The sequence below is a fragment of the Moschus berezovskii genome, chromosome 23 (assembly GCF_049115385.1).
Source record: "Moschus berezovskii isolate FMDL1 chromosome 23, NW_MosBer_1.0, whole genome shotgun sequence".
In the NCBI taxonomy this organism is placed as follows: Eukaryota; Metazoa; Chordata; class Mammalia; order Artiodactyla; family Moschidae; genus Moschus; species Moschus berezovskii.
The window spans coordinates 40,838,935-40,865,531 of NC_142482.1; the positions used below are offsets into that span (position 1 = coordinate 40,838,935).

Here is a 26,597-nt window from a genome sequence, read left to right on the forward strand (position 1 = left end):
TGGTTCCTGTGCCTTTTCTAAAACCAGCTTGAACATCTGGAAATGCATGACTGATGTATTGCTGAAGCCTGGCTTGGAGAATTTTGAGCATTATTTTACTAGCATGTGAGATGAGTGAAATTGTGTGGTAGTTTGAGCATTCTTTGGCATTGACTTTCTTTGGGATTGGAATGAAAACTGACCTTTTCCAGTCCTGTGGCCACTGCTGAGTTTTCCAAATTTGCTAGCATATTGAGTGCAGCACTTTCACAGCACCATCTTTCAAGATTTGAAACAGCTCAACTGGAAATCCATCACCTCCACTAGCTTTGCTTGAAGTGATGTTTCCTAAGGCCACAAGTTTATCAACCTCCATTTATCTAAATGCTACTAATCCTTTAACAACACGTTGTTACTCTAACAAGCAAGTGTGAAATGTTTTACAATCTTAACTAAGTAATGTATCATTAAATATAAAATGAATAAAATATATGGACAAAACACATGGATTTCTTAATGTTCCTTGTATATATCATTAGCATGAGCCTTCTGAGTAGGTGAGAGAACAAGATAGTGGTATTAATAATGAATGACAACATGGAACCATTTCATGCATAATGGGAACAGCCAGGAATGCTTTTTGAAACTGTGCAAGAATCAGGATGAGAAAGAAATAATTTGTATTTCTAGAATAGCAAATTGATTACTTCAACAATGTGAGTATATTTTTGAGGTTTAGAATCTATATCATTAAAAGTTTAAAGTGTCAAAATCAGTTCTAGGACTCACATCCAACTTCAAACTTTGTCATAAAACATCACATTTTTTAGAAAGCCCAGAGATAAATCCATGCACCTATGGACACCTTATCTTTGACAAAGGAGGCAAGAATATTCAATGGTGAAAAGGCAATCTCTTTAACAAATAGTGCTGGGAAAACTGGTCAACCACTTGTAAAAGAATGAAACTAGAACACTCCGTAACACCATACACAAAAATAAACTCAAAATGGATTAAAGACCTAAACGTAAGACCAGAAACTATAAAACTCCTAGAGGAGAACATACGCAAAACACTCTCAAACATAAATCACAGCAGGATCCTCCATGACCCACCTCCCAGAATACTGGAAATAAAAGCAAAAATAAACAAATGGGACCTAATTAAAATTAAAAGCTTCTGCGCACACACACACACAAAAAATACCAAAAAAAAAAAAAAGCTTTTGTACAACTAAGGAAACTATAAGCAAGGTGAAAAGACAGCCTTCAGAATGGGAGAAAATAATAGCAAATGAACCAACTGACAAAGAATTAATCTCAAAAATATACAAGCAACTCCTGCAGCTCAATTCCAGAAAAAGAAACGACCCAATCAAAAAATGGGCCAAAGAACTAAACAGACATTTCTCCAAAGAAAACATACAGATGGCTAACTAACACATGAAAAGATGCTCAACATCACTCATAATCAGAGAAATGCAAATCAAAACCACAATGAGGTACCATTTCATGCTAGTCAGAATGGCTGCTATCAAAAAGTCTACAAGCTATAAACGCTGGAGAGGGTGTGGAGAAAAGGGAACCCTCTTACACTGTTGGTGGGAATGCAAACTAGTATAGCCACTATGGAGAACAGTGTGGAGATTCCTTAAAAACCTGGAAATAGAACTGCCATACGACCCAGCAATCCCACTACTGGGCATACATACCAAGGAAACCAGAATTGAAAGAGACACGTGTATCCCAATGTTCATCGCAGCACTGTTTATAATAGCCCGGACATGGAAGCAACCTAGATGTCCATCTGCAGACGAATGGATAAGAAAGCTGTGGTACATATACACAATGCAGTATTACTCAACCATTAAAAAGGATACATTTGAATCAGTTCTAATGAGGTGGATGAAACTGGAGCCTATTATACAGAGTGAAGTAAGCCAGAAAGAAAAACACCAATACAGTATACTAACGCATATATATGGAATTTAGAAAGATGATAACAATAACCCTGTATGCGAGACAGCAAAAAAGACACAGAAGTATAGAACAGTCTTTTGGACTCTGTGGGAGAGGGCGAGGGTGGGATGATTTGGGAGAATGGCACTGAAACATGTATATTATCATATGTGATAAAATAAGTAAATAAACCAAATTAAAGGATATTACATTTATTTGGTGTTTCAAATATGGTTAGAAATCAACATTATGGTGCTTCCCTTGTGGTGCAGTGGTAAAGAATCTGCCTGCCAATACAGAAATCAGAATAACAGGTAAGAACAACAAGAGTGATTTAGGTATTTCTGGCATGTCTTCTGGTCTAACAAATCAAGGTGTAAGTAAATTCTTGGATGATAATTCATATGTTTTCCTGAACAAGAATTAACTGCAATACAGATTCATTTTTTTGAAACAGAACAGACCATCTTGGTGCTTGGTCCAGTTCCTGAGACAAATGGACTTTGGTATATTTACTTTGAAAATAATTCTAAACAACTTTAAAAGTTGGCTGATAGGTGGCTGATGTGCCATAAAAGGTTTTTAAATTTGACACAAACATGCACACAAAGCAAGAAAAATAAAAATTCTGTGATGTTACATAAAATCTCTGATCATTTTTATTAGTTAAGATAAGCTTAGTTTAACTTAGTCTTATTTAGACAAAATGGTAACTTCTGTTTAGAGGACAAAACTCAAGATTTAAGTTGATTTTAGATATAGAGACTGTTTAGAGCTGTTTAGATCACTTCTTTATCTTTTAGACCTGTAAAGACAACTCATTTCTGAATTTTAATTGTCTTCCACTCAGAAATCAACAGTGACAAAATACACCTTCAAGAATGTGTTTCTGCCCTCTTAAGTTTTAAAGTGCACAAACTCATGACCAGTGCTCATCTCACAAACAAACAAACAAAAAAATACATGGGGCACAAGAAGTCTTTGGAGGTGATGGTTTATATTGTTTGTGATGGGCAGTATCATATGTATAAGCCCATTTCCAATTTTATCAAAATATATACATTAAATATATTCAACATTTTGTGTATTAAGCGTGCATGTGTGAAAGTTGCTTAGTCGTGTCCAACTCTTTAAGACACTATGGACTATACAGTCCACACAATTCTTCAGGCCAGAATACTGAAGTGGGTAACTATTCCCTTCTCCAGGGGATCTTCCCAACCCAGGGATCGAACTCAGGTCTCCCACATCGCAGGCGGATTCTTTATTAGCTCAGCCACCAAGAAAGCCCAACAATTTTTAAAGAAAGCACAATAATTTTTAAAGGAATATGAATCAGAGCAGAAGAATAAAGCTATATTCCAAAAATAAAGAGGAAGAATTGAAATTTTTCCCTAGAATCAGGTATCAGAATTAGCTAGTGGGAAACTGCTGTATAGCACAGGATTCTCTGTTTGGTGTTCTGTGAATGACTGGTAAGGGTGGAATTGTGGGTATGGAAGGGACATTCACGATGGAGGGGATATGTATATACACATAAGTAATTCACGTCCTTGTACAGCAGAAATTAACATTGTAAAGAAATTATACTCCAATTAAAAAAACAAATGACAACTTACTCTTCTGTAGGCTTTTTCCTTTGCCTTCATATCATGTCAATAATAGATATTTATTATCTTATCCACTTTTTTATATCATTTAAACAAAAAATATTAAGTATCATACAGCTCTTTCATCATCATAATATATATCTTCGACTTGGGTTTTTTTACTTTTGATATAAACAAAAAGGTATTTTGTCAAATTCATGTTACTAGAAGATTAGAAGATTATTATGATTTATTGAGTCTTTTATAATAATCAAAATAAATACTAACTGCATCAATATACTATTAATATGACATGAAAGTTACATCATTTTCATAATTACTTTTGATAACTACTTAGTTTAATTCAAACAAAAATTTAAATCTGAGTGTTTATATAAATAGTATAGAGTGGTCACATACATATTTGGTTCCAGTAGTGCATTTCCCTTGAATTAATATCACATTGTATACACAGTCTATGATAGCAGCTACCTATACTATTCATTATATATTGAATAGTTATTCATTATATATTGTTGTTGATTTACTTTTACTTTTCTTTTTACATTACCTTTTATACTTATTTATTTTGCTTCCTGAATATTCATACTCACAAATAAATAGAGACAGACCCATCCATGGCAATTCCTGAGAGAATCAAACTGCTTCCTGACATACTCTAGTGAGAAGAATACGTCTCCTGAGAAAGGAAGGCAGGATATGGATTCAGAACAAGAAGAAGAAATGATGTATAAATATTCATAATTCTTAATGTTTCAGGATGAGAAAAGTCCAAACATCATCATTATGTAATCAGCACAGTCTTACATGCTTGTGTGTGTGTGTCTGTCTGTGTGTCTTTGTGTGTTAGCCATGAGAGTGCTGCTAGGAAGGACATGATGCTCTGTTAAGAGACACACAGTCTTCATGAAATAAGACATGATCCTGACTACAGCAAAATCATCTCAGTGCATGGTCTTAGGAGTGAGGATGTGGAAATTTATATCCTCTGAACTTTGGGAGGTTACATGGAGAGTGTGCAGACAAAATCAGCTACTGGCTCATCAGAAGTAAAAAACATTTACTTTTTTCACTCAAATTTTAGAATTAAAGGTATGTGATAAAACTGATGTCTTGAAAAATGAAGGTTGTGGAAGACAGTCAATTAAAATGTTAAAATGGATAGATTACACCCAAAGAATTATTCAGTTCTGGAGATTATTTTAATCAGTTCTTTTCTCCTTCTCTGAAGCGTATAAAGATCTACTCAGTTTGCCAGTAGTTCTGTCATAATATTGCTGCAAATTGTACCAAAATAATACTTCTCAGGAAATAGATATACCTCTTATTGTTGGATAATAGAAATGCCTAGATTATCTTGTGCATGTTATTCCAATGAAATGATAACATAGTTCAGTTCATTTGGGTTATGTTAAGGCATCACTCAGCTAAATATTAGGTCCTCAATGAAATGACTATGGGTGAATTGTGGAAAGCAATGGGAAATCTTCTCTACAAACTAATGACCAATTTACATAAACAGTATCTACTATTCAATCATTTAGAAATGATAATTTCAGCATAACAAAGGTTAATATTTATTGGGGCTTCCCTGGTAGCTCAGTTGGTAAAGAACCCGCCTGCGATGTGGGAGACCTGGGTTTGATCCCTGGGTTGGGAAGAGCCCCTGAAGAAGGGAAATGGTACCCACTCCAGTATTCTAGCCTGGAGAATTCAATGGACTGTACAACCCATTGGGTTGCAAAGAGTTGAATATTTATTGAGTTTTTCTTGTATGCCAGGGACTGTACTAAGTGTTTCAGGTAAAATATCTAATAATGTCTCATGTTTTCCTTTGACTGATGGGAAACAAAGAAACATTTCATTAAGAGAACAGAGATTAATAAGGGACTGAATCAGTTAAGGAGCATTTCTGATTATGTGGCACGGACCCAAAATGAATCACTTGTGCTAGATTATTTCCAAAGCAGAACTATATAGAATGTACTTGTCTTGGATCTTGGGGCTGGGTAAGGTAGCACATGAATCCAATCACTGAGCTATTAAAATTATCTTGTCTCCTTCCTCTATCTCTTCATACATCTAACTATCACTGAAACTCTATTCCAAAATTTAAACCATCAGAATCTTGTCGATGTTCATTGGTCACTTAATCTCTTATCACATTGAGTAGAGACAGACAAATACAATTTATTACTGGGCATGAAACTCCTATATCTTTAGATTAATTTAGATTAATTTTCTTGATGACTGAATCTTAACATAGGCTTTTTATTGAAGTACAGTTGATTTAAGATGCTGTGTCAGTCTCTGCTGTACAGCAAACTCATTTTTACACATATGTATAATAAATTATTTTTATAGACTGGCTATATAGAGGATATGGCACACATCATCCTATGAGTTTCTTAACATGAGACTTGTAAAAGGCAAGAGGTTTTGATGCTGATGAAGTGCACTTTAATTCCTTATTTTTCATTCATGGTTTGCCTCTGTAATGTTTGCATTTTAACTCAGAACAACTCAGCAAGAAAGACAGGAAGGGCTTCATCACCTTTCCTTCACAGAAATGATTAATTAGAAGCTTTAAGAAAATATATGAGGTAAAAGCCTGAAGAATGTCTGTGCCAAGCTGTTGTACTGCCATGATGATCGTATCTACAGACCCCTGACAGTTGCCCTTGAGGACCTCACTTTCTTTCTATAGACAATGATTAAAATTAAATATTCTTGATATGTACATAAAACTGACCTCTACTACATGGATCTCAGGGTCCCTGGACAAAGGTCAACAGAGAGTAAATCCTAAAAAATACAGAAAGTGTAATGAAAAAATCAGATTTGGCCTGGTGTAGTACTATTCCCAGTGACAGGGAGGGAGAAGGGAATTTGACTACATTTGTTTGTATTCTCACCTCCAGCGGACCCATACATTTATGATCTAATAATTATTTATAGACAGAATATAATTCTTTGTAAGTTTAATTATTTAGAGGCACTCACAGACCTTTCTGGACATCTTACTTTTTCAATTATCTCTGAACTTTGTGAAGCTGTAAGCAGTACTTATCACAGGATAACTTTTTATTCATCCTATGGGGCTAAGAAAATCAAATGACTGACAGCACGCATTGGCCTTTGCACAATCAGCCCTCCAGTGTATCATCCACCAGTTGCTTTCTCCCATGCATCATGACCCTGACTCTCGCTCTCAACACAAGCATTTGCATTTACTGTCTGCAGTCTAAATGGGACAGTATATTTATGAAATGAAATCTTTGTGACGTCACTACTTAAGAAAGAGTGAGGCATTCTCCATTTCTTGTTGGGATTTCTTCCTTGTTTCCTCCCTCAGCGACATTGAGGAAACTGCAGTTCTTCCCAGGTACAGGAAGATAGAATTAGTAAGTATTATATTAATAACATATTTGTGCATTTAACTGATAAAAGAGATGACAACTTCTCCAGAATCAGAGTTTTTATGCAACTGCATAGGCTATTATTGAGAAATGAAGATATTTTAGAAAATGTTTTGGGTTCAAAAAAAAGATAATAGACTAATATCTCTGTTTCTTTACTACAACCTGAACTGAACTGTGTTGCTACATGGGGAATATATACATTAAACTATATTAATTAATTTAACTAGGTACAGTACATGGTAAATGTTTATAAATGCTTTAAGTGTAAATGCATCATAATAGATACTTGATGTGTGAATAAATTTTTCAAAATCATATCCACCAAGGGTTCTGTAATCATTCAGAGTTGCTATTTCATATTTAACAGAATTTTGAATGAGTCCACTTGTTTTCATCCTTTTTTGTCCATTGTTTAATCCCAGGACCCACAAACAGTAACTGAAAAACACTCTGAAAATACTCTGAATTCAATAAATACTTGGGGAATGAATGAGTGAAGAAAGCAAGTCAGTGGCAAGAGAATAGGAAATAAATATTTAGATATGATAACTTTATTTGATAAAATAATGGGATAAAAGTTAATTGTGCTGAAATTTTTTCCATTTTATGCCTGCTGACCAGATACATTTTATGCCTGCTGACTAGATATAAAAGGGAAATTTTTTTCCATTTTATGTCTGCTGACTAGATTTGGCAACAGGATCAGTGTAACTTCCAAACTTTTTAAATTAGAGGTAAGAAATTTATCTCTGACTTGAGCTTGTTAAGAGCAATATAAAGATTTATATTTCCAGCTAAAAGAATCTTTTTGATGACCTTGCCTCTTTTTTTCAGGTCATGAGCATCAATTGTTCCTTGTGGAGAGACAATAACATGTCTGTGAAACACTTTGCATTTACCAAATTCTCTGAGGTCACTGAACAGTGTTTCCTTTTATTTTCCCTCATCTTACTCATGTTCTTAGCATCACTGACAGGCAATGCTCTCATAGCCATTGCCATCTGGACCAATCCGGCCCTCCATACCCCCATGTACTTCTTCCTGGCCAACTTGTCTCTCTTGGAGATTGGTTACACTTGCTCTGTCATACCCAAGATGCTGCAGAGCCTTGTGAGTGAGGCCCGAGGAATCTCTCGGGAGGGATGTGCTACACAGATGTTTTTCTTTGCCTTATTTGGGATCAGTGAGTGCTATCTTTTGGCAGCCATGGCTTTTGATCGCTATACGGCCATATGCTCCCCACTTCATTATGCAACACGAATGAGTCGTGGAGTGTGTGTCCATTTAGCAATGATTTCTTGGGGAGTGGGTTGCATAGTAAGCTTGGGCCAAACCAACTATATTTTTTCTTTGGACTTCTGTGGCCCCTGTGAAATAGACCACTTCTTCTGTGACCTCCCCCCTATTCTGGCACTAGCCTGTGGGGATACATCCCATAATGAGGCTGCAGTCTTTGTTGTGGCTACTCTTTGCATTTCCAGCCCATTTTTATTAATCATTGCTTCTTATGGCAGAATTCTAGCTGCCGTGCTGATCATGTCATCCCCTGAAGGTCGCCGAAAAGCTCTTTCCACCTGTTCTTCCCACCTGCTGGTAGTAACGCTCTTCTATGGCTCAGCATCTGTCAGCTACTTGAGGCCCAAGGCTAGCCATTCACCTGGGGTGGATAAACTCCTGGCCCTCTTCTACACAGTGGTGACATCCATGCTCAACCCTGTCATCTACAGTTTACGGAACAAGGAAGTCAAGATAGCTCTTCGGAGAACTCTGGGCAAGAAAAAGCTTTGACTCATGGGTACAAATAGCAACCCACTTAGACATTCTTTCCTGGGATATCCCAGGGACAGAAGAGTCTTGCCGGGCACAATCCATGGCGTTGCAAAAGAGCTGGACACAACTTAGTGACTAAACAGCAACAACATACTAGAGGACCATAAAAATTTCTCTTTGAAAAAGATGCACACTCAATCTAAAAGGAAAGAAAGAAAAGGAAGGAAGGAAGAAAAAATGGACTTGTCAAACTGTTTTGTAATAAGCTTCTTTAATAACAGCGATTGTAATCTTGGAGACAGCAGTCTTCTTATTGCTAAAGTTCTGACTGTCAAGTTCTGGAATGAAATTGGCTACCAAAGAATTTTGATAGGTGAGTCCAGTACTAGACAGGTTTTCCAAAATATTTCAGTTTAGGCTAATGTACAGACTTAAAATGGGGCTTCCTAGGCGGCACTAGTGGCAAAGAACCCACCTGCCAATGTAGGAGATGTAAGAGATGTGAGTTCAATCCCTGGGCTGGGAAGATCCCCTGAAAGAAGCATAGCAACCCCCCCCCCACTCCCAGTATTCTTGCCTGGAGAATCCCATGTAGAGAGGATCCTGGTAGGTTATGGTCAATAGGGTCACAAAGAGTCAGACACAACAGCGCAGTTTAGCCCACATGCACACACAGGCTCAGAGTACAAATTACCAGATTATATCTCAGAAGTCTAGGACATTCTCACCTATACCCTTAGGCATTTTCTAGTCCATGAGATGAGAAAGCACTATAAGGGCTTCCCTTGTAGCTCAGTCAGTAAAGAATCTGCCTGCAACACAGGAGACCTAGGTTTGATTCCTGGGTCAGGAAGATCTCCTGGAGAAGGGAATAGCTACCCACTCCAGTATTCTTGCCTGGAGAATCCCATGGACAGAGGAGCCTGGTGGGCTACAGTCCACAGGGTCACAAGAGTCAGACACGACTTAGTGACTAAACCACCATCACCACCAGTCCATGAGAGGTTCATATGACTTCTGCTCTGGTCACTGGGAGGGCTTCCCTCATAGCTCAGTTGGTAAAGAATCCGCCTGCAATGCAGGAGATCGATCCTGTTTCCATTCCTGGGTTGGGAAGATACCCTGGAAAAAGGAAAGGCTACCCACTCCAGTATTCTAGCCTGGAGAACTCCATGGTCAGTCTATGGGGTAGCGAAGAGTCGGACAGGACTGAGTGACTTTCACTTTCACATTCTGGTCACTGGGGTAGTTCTTCCACAAATATCTGTCTCGCGACTCTTTGTTCCCCAACAACTCTATGATGTGAATTATTTACTTCCATAAAAATATTTTAAAATCTTTTATTCTTAATAATTGGTACATGACATAGAGTTAAATAACTCTTTTTTGAGTTGTGGGTACTATGAAAATATGTAAACATCCAAAAGAGCAAAGTCATAAAATTCAGAGGAATTTGTTGCAGAATAGTATGAGAAATTTTTACCAAGAGTCCCCATAGTAAAAATGTTTTTAAAAAGAAAGAGAAATCAGATTTAAATTCAAGGAAGGAAGAAGAAAGCTGAACTAAACATAATTAATAAAAGCAATTTTAATTTTTATGTAGTTTACAAAATGTACATATGTGCAGATGAATCCTGACAGAATATATTTGGAACTCATTCAAAAACTTGCTCTTAAGAGAAATGAACATAGTTACAACATAATCAAGTACCTCTAGTCATCTATAGAAGCATTACCTTAAATTTGAACATCAAGTTCTCAGGGAGGTTCTGTGATCTATAAGTGATTAATAACTACTCATAGTAGTGATAATGTGACAAGGAAAGGAGAACTCTGACTGCTGCCATGACAATTTACAGACAGAATGAATAAGTTCTAGCAATCTAACATATAGAATGCTGACTGTAGTTAATAATACTGTATTGTATTTGAAATTTGCTAACAAAGTAGACCTTAACTGTTCCTATCACCCACAAACACAAAGGATAGCTATGTGAGATCGTGAATATGTTACTTAACTTGATTGTGGTAATCATTTCAGAATGACAATATAAAATCATCACATTATCCACCTTAAGTCTAACTCCTGACAATTTTCATTATTTTATCTCAATAAAGCTGAGAAAAAGATGTGATAATGCTACAATCACAGGATGGCAGTGATGTTCACTAATGACCAAGATGTGTTTTGCCAGATATGCTCATTTTACCAAAAGCTATTTAGTTCACCAAAGACCAAAACAGAATACACTGTGGTGTTTATTTGTATCTGTGTGCACCTAATGAAGAATAGAAATAATCTGAACATGTGAAAATAACTACTTAAAAATTATGCTATAGAAGTAGGCAGGAGTTATCTGCAGGCATTAAAGGTTATTACTTTTACATGTGTTTATTAATCTTAAAAAATGAATGATTTATTAAAAATTAAGGCAAGTAACAGGCTTCCTGGGGAGTTCAGAGGTAAAGAATCTGCTTGCAATGCGGAAGACGCAAGAGCTCCATCCTGCCACAGGCACCATCCCTGGGCTGGGAAGATCCCCTGGAGGAGGGAATGGAAACCCACTCCAGTATTCTTGCCTTGGCGAATCCCATGAACAGAGGGGCCTAGCAGGCTACAGTCCATAGTGTCGCACAGAGTCGAACACGATTGAAGCGACTGAGCATGTCATGGAAGGCAAGTTAAAAACAATTTGTATAGCATCATCATATCTGTTTATTTTACTAGCTTTGAAAAGTTTGATAAGTCTGAAATGATCAAAAACTGAACATTTATATGTAAAAGAATGTCTGCAACATTTCCACTCATCATATAAAAAAATAAATTCAAAATCGATTAAAGACCTAAATTTAAGTCTAGAATCCATAACACTCCTAAGAGAGAAAATAGGCAGAACACTCTTTGAGATAAATCATAGCAATATTTTTTTGAATCTGTATGCTAAGGCAAAAGAAACAAAAGCAAAAACAAACTAGACCTATTTAACATTAAAAAGCTTTTGCATAGGAAATATATATATATTAATATATATATATATATTTATAAAACAAAATGACAATCCCCAAAATGATGACCAACTGAATGGGAGAAAATATTTGCAAATGATATGACTGCTGCTGCTAAGTCACTTCAGTCGTGTCTGACTCTGTGCGACCCCATAGACAGCAGCCCACCAGGCTCCCCATCCCTGGGATTCAAGGCAAGAACACTGGAGTGGGTTGCCATTTCCTTCTCCAACGATATGACTGGTAAGTGGTTAATATCCAAAACATATAAAAGCTCATATAACTTGTATCAATAAGACCAAAAAACTCAATCAAAAAATAGGTAGAAATCATGAATAGACATTTTTCCAAAGAAGATATATAGATGGCTAACAGGCACATTTAAGGATGCTCCACATCATTAATTATTAGAGAAATGCAAATCAAAACCAGAATGAGACATTAACTCATAGCTATCAGAATGGTTATCACCCAAAACTTTACAAACAACAAATGTTGGCAAGAATGTGGAAAAAAGAAACTCTTTTAGACTCTTGATGGGAATGTAAACTGATGCAGCCACTATGGAAAACTTCCTAGAGGTTTCCAAACACTAAAAGTACAACTACTCTACAATCCAGCAATTCCATTCCTGAGTATATATCTGAAGAAAACAAAAACACTATTTTGAAGAGATATGTACAATCCAACGTTCATTGCAGCATTATTTACAATAGCCAAGATATGGGAGCAACCTTAGTGTTCAGCAACATTTGAATGAATAAAGGAGATAAAGGGAAGATTATAATATATGTATATGACACATATATATTAAATATCAATATAAACACTCCATGTTATCACTTCTACATGGAATCTAGAAAATATAAACAATTGGAAATAGGGAAGATGGCAGAGGAATAGGATGGGAAAACCACTTTCTCCCCCACAAATTTATCAAAAGATCATTTGAATGCTGAGCAACTTCCACAAAACAACTTCCGAACACTGGCAGAGGACACCAGGCATCCAGAAAGGCAGCCCATTCTCTTTGAAAGCAGGTAGGACAAAATACAAAAGACAAAAAGAGAGACAAAAGAGTTAGGGATGGAGACCCGTACCAGGGAGGGAGTCATGAAGGAGAAGTTTCCAAACACCAGGAAACCCTCTTACCAGTGGGCCTGTGGGGAATTTTGGAATCTCAGAGTGCAACATAACTGGGAGGGAAAAAAAAAACCGCAGAATAGGCACCTAACCACAACCCCCAGCGGAGAAGTAGCCCAGACATTCACATCTGCCACCAGCTAGTAGGGGCTGAACAGGGAGGCGCAGATTGCATGCTTAGGGCAAGGACTGGGCCTGAATGCCCTGAGGACAATCTGATGGAGCTAACATGAGATAGCAACCCAAACTGTGGGATAGCCAGAGAGAGGAAAAAAAAGAGAGGAGAACTTTCCCACGAAAAGCTCTAATCTAAGGTACAGCCTGGCCTGCTCACATAACAAAGGACTGAGCAAATACCAGAGGAGAGCTAGCCAACTGCGGACAGGCCCATCCACCTGCGGGAGGCAGAGAGGCAGGCTGGTGACAGCCAGAACCAGAAGGCAAAGGGCAATTTTGGCCCCAGAGAAGGCATCCCCCACCAAACTGTGAGCAGGCTCCTAGTTGCTACCCAAGTCTTCCTGGGATACTGGATGGTTGACATCTGCCAGGAGGGTTGCAGCCAGAGATCAGCTCCCCAGAGGAGACACATGGCACACCTGAGACGGTGCTCATGCAGCGCACCCAAGAAAGCAAGTGGCCAGGACCGGGGAGAAGATTAAGACACATGGTTCACCTGGGACAGTGTGTTTGCCAAGCGCCTGGTCAACTGAGCTGCTGGGACCTCGGAAGGGCACAAAACGCAGGCCCAACCGAGTTTGTGCCTTTGTGGAGTACCCAAGAACCTGAATCTGAGCACCTTAGACCTAGGAAGTGCACGAAACCCAGGGCCCGTTTTGGACAACTTCCCTGCAGAGCAACCTGGAGCCTGAGCAGTGTAGACCAGGAAAGCACACACAACGTGATCTGGGGCAAACCCAGTGTGGTCCATACTCGGTGAGCACTCCCTACACATGCCAGTGACATTTGTTTGCAGTGTTCCGCCTTCCCCACAGCACAACTGAACAAGTGAGCCTAACTAAGTGACCACCTTCACCCCCTTGTGTCAGGGCAGAAATTAGACACTGAAGACTTGCAAACAGAGGAAGCCAAAATAAACAAAGAAGAGGGAACCGCTCTGGAAGTGACAGGTGCAACAGATTAAAACCCTGTAGTTAGCATTGACTAAGCATTGGAAGGGGCCTATAGACCTTGAGAAGAAGTATAAGCTGGAACAAGGAACTATCTGAAACTGAACTGACCCTACACTGCCCTCAACAGCTTCAGAGAAATTTCTAGATGTATTTTTACTATTATCATTTTTTTAATTTTTTTATTTTTAAGTTCTTTATTACTCCTTTAATTTTCATTTTTATAACCTACTATTATTTTGAAATAAATAGATCCTATTTTATTTCTTTGTTTTTATTATTTTAATTAACTAATTTATGTTAATTGGAGGCTAATTACTTTACAATATTGTAGCGGTTTTTGCCATACATGACATGAATCAGCCATGGGTGTACATGTGTTCCCCATCCTGAACCCCCCTCCCACCTCCAACCCCATCCCATCCCTCAGGGTCATCCCAGTGCACCAGCCCTGAGCACCCTGTCTCATGCATCAAATCTGTACCGGCGATCTATTTCACATTGGAAGGACTGATGCTAAAGCTGAAACTGCAATACTTTGGCCACCTATGCGACGAGTTGACTCACTGGAAAAGACTCTGATGCTGGGAAAGGTTGGGGCAGGAGAAGAAGGGGACGACAGAGAATGAGATGGCTGGATGGCATCACCGACTCTGTGGACATGAGTTTGAGTGAGCTCCGGAAGTTGGTGATGGACAGGGAGGCCTGGCGTGCTGTGGTTCATGGGGTCGCAGAGAGTCGGACACGACTGAGCGACTGAACTGAACTGAACTGAATATACATGTTTCAATGCTATTCTCTCAAATCATACCACCCTCGCCCTCTCCCACAGAGTCCAAAAGACTGTTCTATACTTCTGTGTCTCTTTTGCTGTCTCACATATAGAAAACCCTATTTTAAAAGTAAATTTCATATATATATTTTTATAAATTTTGTGATTGAATTTTTTAATATTTTTAATATTGTATTTTTGAGTCTAACCTCTACTCTAGATTTTTCATCTTTGCTTTTTGGTATTTGATATCAATTTTGTACCTTTAAGAGTCTAATCTTCAGTATCAATTTTTACTTAGGGGTGTGATTACTGGCTTGATTGCTCTCTCCCCTTTTGACCCTCCCTCTTCTTCCCCAGGTCACCTCTATCTCCTCCCTCCCTTTTCTCTTCTCTACTTAATTCTGTGAATCTCTCTGGGTGTTCTGGGCTGTGGAGAACACTTAGGGAATTGACTACTGGCTAGATTGCTCTCTCCTCTTTTGACCCCCTCTCTCCTCCTCCTGGTCACATCTATCTCCCTCCTCCCTCTTCTCTTCTCCATGTAACTCTGAGAACCTCTCTGGGTGTCCCTCACTGTGAAGAATCTTTTCACCATTAACCTAGATGTTTTAACATATGTGCAGTATGGATGGAGAAGTCCTGAGGCTACTGTAAGAGTAAGACTTAAAGCCACAGGCAGGAGACTTAAATCCAGAACTTGAGAACACCAGAAAACTCCTGACTCCAGGGAATAGTAATCAACAAGAGCTCATCCAAAAGCCTCCATACCTACACTGAAACCAAGCCCCACCCAAGAGCCAACAAGTTCCAGAGTAAGACATACCACGCTAATTCTCCAGCAATGCAGGAACATAGCTCTGAGCATTAAGATAAGGCTGCCCAAAGTCATACTAAACCCATAGACACCTCAAAACTCACTATTGGATACTTCATTGCACTCCAGAGAGAAGAGATCCAACTCTACCCACCAGAACACTGATGCAAGCTTCTCTAACCAGGAAACCTTGACAAGCCACTAGTCCAACCCCACCCACAGGGAGGAAACTCCACAATAAAGAGGAACCACAAAGTTTCAGCATACAGAAAGGCCACCCCAAACAGCAATCTAAACAAAATGAAAAGGCAGAGAAATATTCAGCAGGTAAAGGAACATGATAAATGCCCACCCAACCAAACAAAAGAGGAGGAGATAGGAAATCTACCTGAAAAAGAATTCAGAATAATGATAGTAATGATGATCTAAAATCTGAAAACAAAATGGAGTTACAGATAAATAGACTAAAGACAAGTGAGAAGATGCAAGAAATGTTTAACAAGGACCTAGAAGAAATAAAAAAGAGTCAATCAATAATGAATAATGCAATAACTGAGATCAAAAGCACTCTGGAGGGAACCAACAGTAGAATAACTGAGGCAGAAGATAGAACAAGTGAGGTGGAAGATAGAATGGTGGAAATAAATGAAACAGAGAGGGAAAAAGAAATAAAAGAAATGAGAACAGCCTAAGAGACCTCTGGGACAATGTTAAATGCTGCAACATTTGAATCATAGGAGTCCCAGAAGAAGAAGACAAAAAGAAAGGCCATGAGAAAATACTTTAGGAGATAATAGTTGAAAAGTTCCCTGAAATGGGGAAGGAGATCGTGCAGATCAATACCAGAAAAATATACAACCCTATCAAAATATGGGCCAAAGAACTAAACAGACATTTCTCCAAAGAAGACATACAGATGGCTAACAAAAACATGAAAACATGCTCAACATCACTCATTATCAGAGAAATGCAAATCAAAACCACAGTGAGGTACCATCTCATGCCAGTCAGAATGGCTGCTATCAAAAAGTCTATAAACAATAAATGCTGGAGAGGGTGCAGAGAAAACGGAACCCTCTTACACTGTTGATGGGAATGCAAACTAGTACAGCCACTATAGAGAACCATGTGGAGATTCCTTAAAACCTGGAAATAGAACTGCCGTATGACCCAGCAATCTCACTGCTGGGCATACACACTGAGGAAACTGGAATTGAAAGAGACGTGTGTACCCCAATGTTCATCGCAGCACTGTTTACAATAGCCAGGACATAGAAGCAACCTAGATGTCCATCAACAGACAAATGGATAAGAAAGCCGTGGTACAAATGCGCAATGGAATATTACTCAACTATTTAAAAGAATGCATTTGAATCAGTTCTAATGAGGTGGATGAAACTGGAACCTATTATACACAGCGAAGTAAGTCAGAACACCAATGCAGTATATTAACGCATATATATGGAATTTAGAAAGATGGTAACAATGACTCTATATGCAAGACAGCAAAAGAGACACAGAGGTAAAGAACAGACTTTGGATTCTGTGAGAGAAGGTGAGAGTGGGATGATTTAAGAGAATAGCATTGAAACATGTGTATAACATATGTGAAATAGATTGCCAGTTTGATGCATGAGACAGGGTGTTCAGGGCTGGTGCACTGGGATGACCCTGAGGGATGGGATGGGAAGGGAGGTGGGAGGGGAGTTCAGGATTGGGAACACATGTACACCCATGGCTGATTCGTGTCAATGTATGGCAAAAACCACCACAGTATTGTAAAGTAATTAGCCTCTAATTAAAAGAAATAAAGAAAGCTGAGCACCCAAGAACTGATACTTTTGAATTGTAGTGCTGGAGAAGACTCTTGAGAGTGACTTGGATGGCAAGGAGATCAAAACAGTCAATCCTAAAGGTAATTAACCTTGAATATTCATTGAAAGGACTGATGCTGAAGCTGAAGCTCCAATACATTGGTCACCTGATGTAAAGGGCCAACTCATTGGGAAAGACCCTCATGCTGGGAAAGATTGAAGGCAAAATGAGAGGGAGTGACAGAGAATGAGATGATTAGACAGCATCACCAACTAAATGGACATGAATTTGAGCAAACTCCAGAGGACTGTGAAGGTCAGGGGAGCCTGGTATGCTGCAGTCCATGGGGTCACAAAGAGTTGGACATAACTTAGTGATTGAACAACAACATGGATTTTGTGTGTAACTATATACAAATCTGATTATTATTATGTGGAATGTTTATGTGTAAGAGAGAGACTAAGCAAAAGAGAGTGAGAGGTTAAGAGAGCAACTCAATTAATCTTTATGTTAAAAATCATTAAATGTTCTGAAGAACTTTTTAATGTCACTTTATTCCTCCTTGCTGGAAAAACCACTTAAGGGTTTTTTTCTTTTCAACTCATTTTTGTGCCCCTTCATTGTATGGTCAAGAATATTAAATCTTGCGTGAGACAGTGTACAAATAAATAAAACATTTAGTAAATTCACATTTTAAACCCTCCAGAATCATTTACTCAGATTAGCTTTGCTTTAATGGTATCTTATTAAAAATTATTGTCCAACAACTCCCTGAAATAGAAATTAAGAAAACAATCTCATATACATTTGCATCAAAAAGAATAAAATACCTAGAAATGAATTTAACCAATGAAGTAAGACTAGAACACTGAAAATTATAAGACACAGATGAAAGAAACTGAAGAACACGCGAATAAATGGAAATATATTCCACACTCATGGACTAAATGAGTTAATATAAATGTCCATATTACCCCAAACAATATACAGATTCAATAAATTTCCTGTCAAATCCCAATGGCATTGTTTAAAGAATTATAATCAATAATTTTAAATCTTTCTTGTTGTTGTTTAGTCACTAAGTTGTGTCCATTTCTTTAGTGATCCCATGGACTGTAGCTTGCCAGACTACTCTGTCTGAAACTTTCTTGGCCAGAATACTGGGGGAACTACAAAAGTTCCTGAATAAACAAAGAAATCCTAAGAAAGAAGACCAAATCCAGAGGCATCATGTTCCTTGGTTTCAAACTATACTAAGTAAGATACATGTGCACCCATGGGTGATTCATGTAGATGTATGGCAAAAAACACCACAATATTGTAAAGAAATTACCCTCCAATTAAAACAAATATAATTTTTTTAAATAAAAGAAGCAGGAGTAAACAAAACAGTGTGGTACTGGCATAAAAACAGACAGAGATATCAATGAATCAAAACAGAGAGCCCAGATATAAACCCATCCACATACGGTTGATTGTTGATTAATTTATGGCAAAGTATGTGGCGGATTCACACTGAATAATTCTCACAAACACACAGGATTATGAGAGACAGTGCAGTGAGAACTTGCAGAGAAGCAACTCCCCAAGAAAATGCTGAACGCATGTTTTATTGGCAACTTATCTTGCAAGCTTTAACTAAGAGCAGCTAAAGCAAGACAGAGACCAGAACACTGGGACTAAGGAGGCTTCCTCCTGGAGGTCCAGAGGTAATCACATGAGAGTGGTAAAGAAAGATCTTTGAAGATGAGGGGGTTTGCCCTGCGTTCAGAACAGCTAGTCAAGGCTATGGTTTTTCCAGTGATCATGTATGGATGTGAGAGTTGGACTGTGAAGAAAGCTGATCGCCGAAGAATTGATGCTTTTGAACTGTGGTGTTGGAGAAGACTCTTGAGAGTCCCTTGGACTGCAAGGAGATCCAACCAGTCCATTCTAAAGGAGATCAATCCTGGGTGTTCATAGGAAGGACTGAAGCTCCAATACTTTGGTCACCTCATGCAACGAGTTGACTCACTGGAAACGACTCTGATTCTGGGAGGGATTGGGGCAGGAGGAGAAGGGGACGACAGAGAATGAGATGGCTGGATGGCATTAGCGACTCGATGGACATGAGTTTGAGTGAACTCCGGGAGTTGGTGATGGACAGAGAGGCCTGGCATGCTGTAATTCATGGGGTCACAAGGAGTCGGACACGATTGAGCGACTGAACTGAACTGAACTGTGTGCTGATTCATCAGCCAGAATTTCTAGCTTAAGGACGGGGGAAAGAGCATGCAAGAAGGGGGAATGAATAAGATTAAATTCCAGGAGACATTTCTGAGAGAGCAGTAAAACGTGGTTCCCACAAAAGGAAGCAAGAATAATGTGGGAAAAAACAATCTTTTCAATAAATGGCATTGCAAAAATTGGAAAGCTACATGCAAAAGGTCCCATCACTTCATGGGAAATAGATGGAAAAACAGTGGAAACAGTGTCAGACTTTATTTTTTTGGGCTCCAAAATCACTGCAGATGCTGACTGCAGCCATGAAATTAAAAGACGCTATGACCAACATTGATAGTATATTAAAAAGCAGACACATTACTTTGCCAACCAAGGTCCGTCTAGTCAAGGCAATGGTTTTCCCCGTGGTCATGTATGGATGTGAGAGTTGGACTGTGAAGAAAGCTGATCGCGGAAGAATCGATGCTTTTGAACTGTGGTGTTGGAGAAGACTCTTGAGAGTCCCTTATACTGCAAGGAGATCCAACCAGTCCATTCTAAAGGAGATCAATCCTGGATGTTCATTGGAGGGACTGATGCTAAAGCTGAAACTCCAATACTTTGGCCACCTCATGCGACGAGTTGACTCACTGGAAAAGACTCTGATGCTGGGAAAGGTTGGGGGCAGGAGGAGAAGGGGACGACCGAGAACGAGATGGCTGGATGGCATCATCGACTCTGTGGACATGAGTTTGAGTGTACTCCGAGAGTTGGTGATGGACAGGGAGGCCTGGAGTGCTGTGATTCATGGGGTCGCGGAGAGTCGGACACGACTGAGCGACTGAACTGAACTGAACTGAACATGCAAAAGGTTGAAACTGGACCACTATTTGACACCATACACACAGTCATTTGAATTTAAGACTCCAGTGCAAGATCAAAAAACTTCCAGAAGAAACGGTAAAGAGTAAGCTCCTTGAAATCACTCTTGGTGATAGGTTTTTTGGGTCTAACCCTAAAAGCAATGGCAAGAAAAGCAAAATTTAACCAACAAGTCTACATCAAACAAAAAAAACTTCTTCACAGTGAAGAAAATCAGGAACAAAATAAAAAGACAACCTAGAGAATGGGAAAAGACATTTACAAATCATATAGTTGAAAATTTATCAAAATAATATCCATAATATACACCCCAGTAATAAAACAACAAAAAGCCAACTGAAAACAGGTAGAAGTTCCAAATAAACAATTTTTTGAAGAAGACATTCACATGGCCCACAGGTACATGAAAAGCTGTTCAACATGACTAATTATTCCGTTCCGTTCTGTCGCTCAGTCGTGTCCGACTCTTTGCGACCCCGTGGACTGTAGCCTACCAGGCTTCTCCGTCCATGGGATTCTCCAGGCAAGAATACTGGAGTGGGTTACCGTTTCCTTCTCCAGGGGATCTTCCCGACCCAGGGATCGAACCCGGGTCTCCCGCATTGGAGGCAGACGCTTTAATGCAAATCAAAATTTTAAAAAAATCAGTCAGAGTGGTTAATAGCAAAAAGACAAGAAATAACAAGTGTTGGTAAGAATGTGAAGAAAAGAGAACATTTTCATGATTCATAGGAATGAAAATTGGAGGTGGCACTATGGAAAATAACATGTAGTTTCCTCCAAAAGATTAAAAATAGAACTATCATATGGTCCAGCCATTTCAATTTTTGGTATTTATCTGGAAATGACAAAAACACTAGTTCAAAAAGATTGTACAGCTATATGTTCATTGTGGCATTACTTACAATAGCCTAGATATGGAAACAGCCTAATTGTCCATTGATGGATGAATGGATAAAGATGTGGTATTATATACACAATGCAATTCTACTCAATAAAAGAAAAGAATGAAATCTTATCATTTGCAACAACATAGTTGGACCTTGAGGATATTATGCTAAAAAAATAAGTTATACAGATGAAGACATATATAATTTCTCTTTATATGGACACTTTTTTTAAAAAAGGAACTGAACAAACAAAACAAAATTTATAGAGAAAAGATTAATGTTTTCCAGAAGGAAGGAGAGTTGAAAAGTGGGAAAGTGGGTGAAGGGAAGCAAGAAGTATAATGTCCAGATATAAAATAAGTTACTCATGGGTGTGTAATGTACAGCATAGGGAATATACTCAATAATATTACATTGCAAATTTGCATATGGACAGGGAGGCCTGGCGTGCTGTGATTCATGGGGTCGCAGAGAGTCGGACACGACTGAGCGACTAAACTGAACTGAACTGAAGAAAAGAAATATTAAAAGATCTCATCACAAAGAAAAAATTGCAACTTTTGTATAATGAGCAACGATGACTAGATTTATCATGATCATTTCAAAATGCACGCAAATGTCAAATTATGTTTTACAGCTGAAAATAATGTAAGGTATGTCAATTATACTTCAATTTTAAAAATTATGACAATAAAAGCATGTTAGAAAGGATTATAAATGAATAGCACGAAATTAATTTCCAGGATGTTGGGAAATCATATGAGTTTATTTTAAAACAAATCTAGCAATAGAGGAGGTTTGATACCAACTTCAATTCAATAGGTAACTAATTGTACATAAGGAGTATTCCCATGGAGAACTCTGTCCCAAGGAACTTTGTCTACTAACTCATCTGGGGATAACCATAAATAGGCCTGTTTGAAAATAATGCCCAAGGGACTGAGGAATATAATAAAATTGCACACCCACAAGGCACTCTTGATACTATCTACTAATTTCTTCCTAATCTGGGTTTTTTCTTTGTGGTAGCATTTTTATCAAATGGCTAACTCACACTTCTGAAGATAATTCTTATGTACTCAACTGCATACTCTAATTTCTCTTTCTCTGAAAATTTGACAAATTCAAGTGCGTTTCTTCACACTTCCTTTTTCTTAAGAATTGTTTATCTAAATAAGGGTAAGTAAAAGAACATTTTTATTCCTAAGAATGGATAGCTTTTTAAAATGAAGGTTGAAATGTGTGTACATCATAACACCAAATATTCGAAGGAAAATCTGAAAGTATTTCATTTCTGGGAGACTTCTTTAAACATTGGGAATAACTAGTTTGGTGCCTACAGAAAGTAACTAGAGTTTTCTTTGTAAGTCAGCTAAGTCTCTCACTTGAACCTACCTTAAAAGCATGTAAATTTTAATAAACACTATATCTGACAGATATTAAATACCTGAATGAAGTGTGTAATTTTCATTCAATCATGTGAACATTTTTAATAATTAGTAAAAGTCTGATGGATTGATTTATCCACGTTTCATCCAGATTTTGAAGTCAGATAAAAAGATTTTCTTTCTTCTCTAATCTTTCCCAGACAAAACTTTAAATCACTGTAAGTATAAATAAAATACTGTATAATGAAAATTATTTACAAAAAGATACACTAGAATGAAAATGTTAGTAGAAACATAAACGATTTTAAATCTTCACAGGTAAAGAGATCCCTATGTGGTAAAACAGTGATGGAAAAATCACTGGAAGTAGATCAAACATTGTATTAAAATGTCGTGGTACTTGAGAGCTAAAAGCAATAAAATAGCATGAGAATGAGATGGGAAAGATTAAAAATCTAGGATAGAATTACACAACTTTAATACACATCTTTGGAAACTTGAAATCTGAATTTATACTCTATCTCACTACCCGATTGAAGGAATTTTTTTATCTTTAGAACCTCCCAAGTTATTAGCAAACAATTGGGATGAATGAATAACAATATCTTAAAACATGGATACTAAAATTTCCTTTGTCAAAGGGTTTAAGATCGGTACTAAATGATTTAATGGGTGTAAAATGCTTCCTGTAGAGTTTGACATACAGGGCTCATTCAGGATTAGTTGAAATTATTATTTTATTATTATATTACACACATCTGACCTAGGGGTAATATGGAATCAAAGGGCCATATTGTGACATCTTCACCCTGAGTAACTTTATGTGACACTTCCCAGGATGGCTTTGAGGATTTAATGAAATAGAGACTGTGAAAACTGTGCTTTGCAACCCTCCTACAAATGTAATCTATTGCCCCTAAACCAATAAGCCTCTGATCCTAAACAGGATTAAAGGTTTTCCTCCTGGTCCATTTCCCTGGACATTAAGATTGAATTTGTAGCTACATAGAATTAAGTAAATCATTGATAACTGTCTAAATTCTTATATGCAAACAGGATAAGTCCACTCAATAAAGAAGAATCCCTATGAGATAGATAAAATTTAACATGAAAAATCAGTTGTTCAGTTTAAACAAAGTAGTTATGAAAGAAAATTTACACTCCAAACAAAATTTTGAATAAATGAAAACATATGTCATAGTTAAACTCTCACAGTTTATACTTCACAAAACTGACAGGAAAATGTTTAAATTTCTTGCTCAATTCTAAATTACAAAGATGGGTTTGAATAAAGCCAACCTTGTCAGTTTCTAAGAGAATGATGTAACTCTTCTACTATAATAATATACTTGTATGTGAACAAGGCTACCTTGATGATGCTTAAGTGCAGGGTTTTCACCATGTCCTTCTTGGGCTATAGCTACCTCAACACTTTTAGTCTTAATATTTCAGTAATATCTTGCAGCAGTAATTCTGAAAAAGACTCATTTGATTCCTAGTTCCCTTGCCGCATCTACTGTACTAGGCACCTGAAGATAGGAACTAATAAACATTATTTTAACTGTCTCCTCATCTGATATGTACACAAGCAAAGTATAAAAAGCATTATTTTTGAGTATCCAAAACACAGTCACTTCTATTTGACATTTAATCCTCACCATAGCCCAAGGACATATTTATTATCATCTTTATTGTTTTGTTGTTGTTGAGTCTCTAAGTCATGTCCAACTCTTTTGCGACCCCATGGACTGAAGCCCACCAGGCTCTTCTGTCCATGGGATTTCCCAGGAAAGAATACTGGAGTCGGTTGCTGTTTCCTTCTCCAGGGGATCTTCCTGACCCAGAGACTGAACCCAGGTCTCCTGCGCTGCAGGCAGATTCTTTACCACTATGCCACTAAGAAGCCCCATCTTTATTATACATAAAAGAGAATTCAATTTCAAAAAGATTAGGTTACTTAAAGTAGTTACCTTTATTTTGTACACAAATGAAAAGAAATTTAAGTCACATGGTGTCACATTCTTTTCATTATCCTCCTCCCTCCCTCCCCCACCCAGTTACTATACCCAATCTCTTATGACTGGATGCCTAATTGCACACACTGCATAATCGTGTTTTGTCATTTCTCAAAATAGTTCTACCTTTCTTGCCACTCCCCTGCTATAGGTGAAACAAATTGAAGATAATGGAACTAATTAACAAAAGCCATCCCGAAGAGTTTATTCTACTAGGTTTTGCTGACCGTCCTTGGCTAGAGCTTCCTCTATTCATTATTCTGCTTATAACATACCCCATGGCCATGATGGGAAACATAGCCATCATTCTGGTGTCCAAGTTAGACCCCCGTCTGCACAGCCCCATGTATTTCTTCCTCACCAACCTCTCCTTTTTGGACATTTGCTACACCACAAGCATTGTCCCTCAGATGTTCTTTAACCTGGGAACGTCTAAGAAGACAATCAGCTATATGGGGTGTGCAGTTCAGCTTTATTTATTCCATGTAATGGGGGGCACAGAATGTCTGCTTTTGGCTGTTATGTCTTTTGATCGCTACGTGGCCATCTGCAAGCCTCTACACTACACCTTCATCATGAATCGGCGCGTCTGTATCTTATTAGTGGCCACCGTGTGGCTGAGTGGGATGACCTATGCTGTCTCAGAGGCCACTGTCACATTACAGTTACCACTGTGTGGTCGCAATACCCTGGATCACTTGCTGTGTGAGATTCCTGTGCTGATAAAGACTGCCTGTGGCGAAAAGGCTGCTAATGAGCTCACACTCTCTGTGGTATGCATTTTTTTCTTAGCTGTGCCACTATGCTTAATTCTTGTTTCCTATGCTTGTATTGGGCATGCTGTATTTAAGATTAAATCTTCAGAGGGAAGGAAAAAAGCCTTTGGGACATGTTCCTCCCATCTCATTGTAGTTTTCTTATTTTATGGCCCAGGTATCAGCATGTACCTTCAGCCCCCCTCCTCCATCTCAAGGGACCAGCCCAAGTTCATGGCTCTCTTCTATGGAGTGGTGACTCCTGCACTCAACCCTTTCATCTACACTCTGAGGAATAAGGATGTAAAGGGGGCACTGGGCAATCTGATGAGGAGCATTTTCACTTCCAAGTGATAGTTGGCAGACATCAAATGAAATTATTTAATCATTTAGTAGGTTTATAGAGGTTTCTTTAATAACTCATTCTTATCTCCTGTTTCACCAGATCATGTTAAATATTCTTGCAAAGAACATTATGTTTTTCATATTCTTTATGGTGTTAGGCAACGGTGATACTTGGCTAGTATGTACCAGTAATGGCTACAGTCCATGGGATTGCAAAGAGTTGGACACAACTGAACAACTAAGCACAGCACGGCACAGCAATTGCACCTTGTTTGTGGAAAATATAAAAAATAGTTTAATTCCATACTGAAATTATAACTGTTAAGTAGCAAAAACAAAAGATACTAAAATGATACAAATTATAAAAGCATTCAGTTCAGTTTAGTTCAGTCGCTCAGTCATGTCCGACTCTTTGCGACCCCATGAATCATAGCACGCCAGGCCTCCCTGTCCATCACCAAATCCTGGAGTTCACTCAAACTCACCTCCATCGAATTGGTGATGCCATCCAGCCATCTCATTCTCTGTCATCCCCTTCTCCTCCTGCCCCAATCCCTCCCAGCATCAGAGTCTTTTCCAGTGAGTCAACTCATCGCATGAGGTGGCCAAAGTTTTGGAGTTTCAGCTTTAGCATTAGTCCTTCCAATGAACACCCAGGATTGATCTCCTTTAGAATGGACTGGTTGGATCTCCTTGCAGTC

The 26,597-nt window shown here is 38.2% G+C and overlaps 2 protein-coding genes across 2 annotated transcripts; both read left to right on the forward strand.

Annotated features, from left to right (window-relative positions):
* Window positions 1-7,797: 7,797 nt before the first annotated feature.
* Window positions 7,798-8,757, forward strand: LOC129543461 (olfactory receptor 10C1-like). The gene has a single exon (XM_055406570.2). The coding sequence runs from the start codon at window positions 7,807-7,809 to the stop codon at window positions 8,755-8,757; it is 951 nt and encodes a 316-aa protein (XP_055262545.2). The 5' UTR covers window positions 7,798-7,806.
* A 16,209-nt stretch (window positions 8,758-24,966) lies between these two features.
* LOC129543452 (olfactory receptor 2B11-like) lies at window positions 24,967-25,905 on the forward strand. The gene has a single exon (XM_055406561.2). The coding sequence runs from the start codon at window positions 24,967-24,969 to the stop codon at window positions 25,903-25,905; it is 939 nt and encodes a 312-aa protein (XP_055262536.2).
* Window positions 25,906-26,597: the final 692 nt, after the last annotated feature.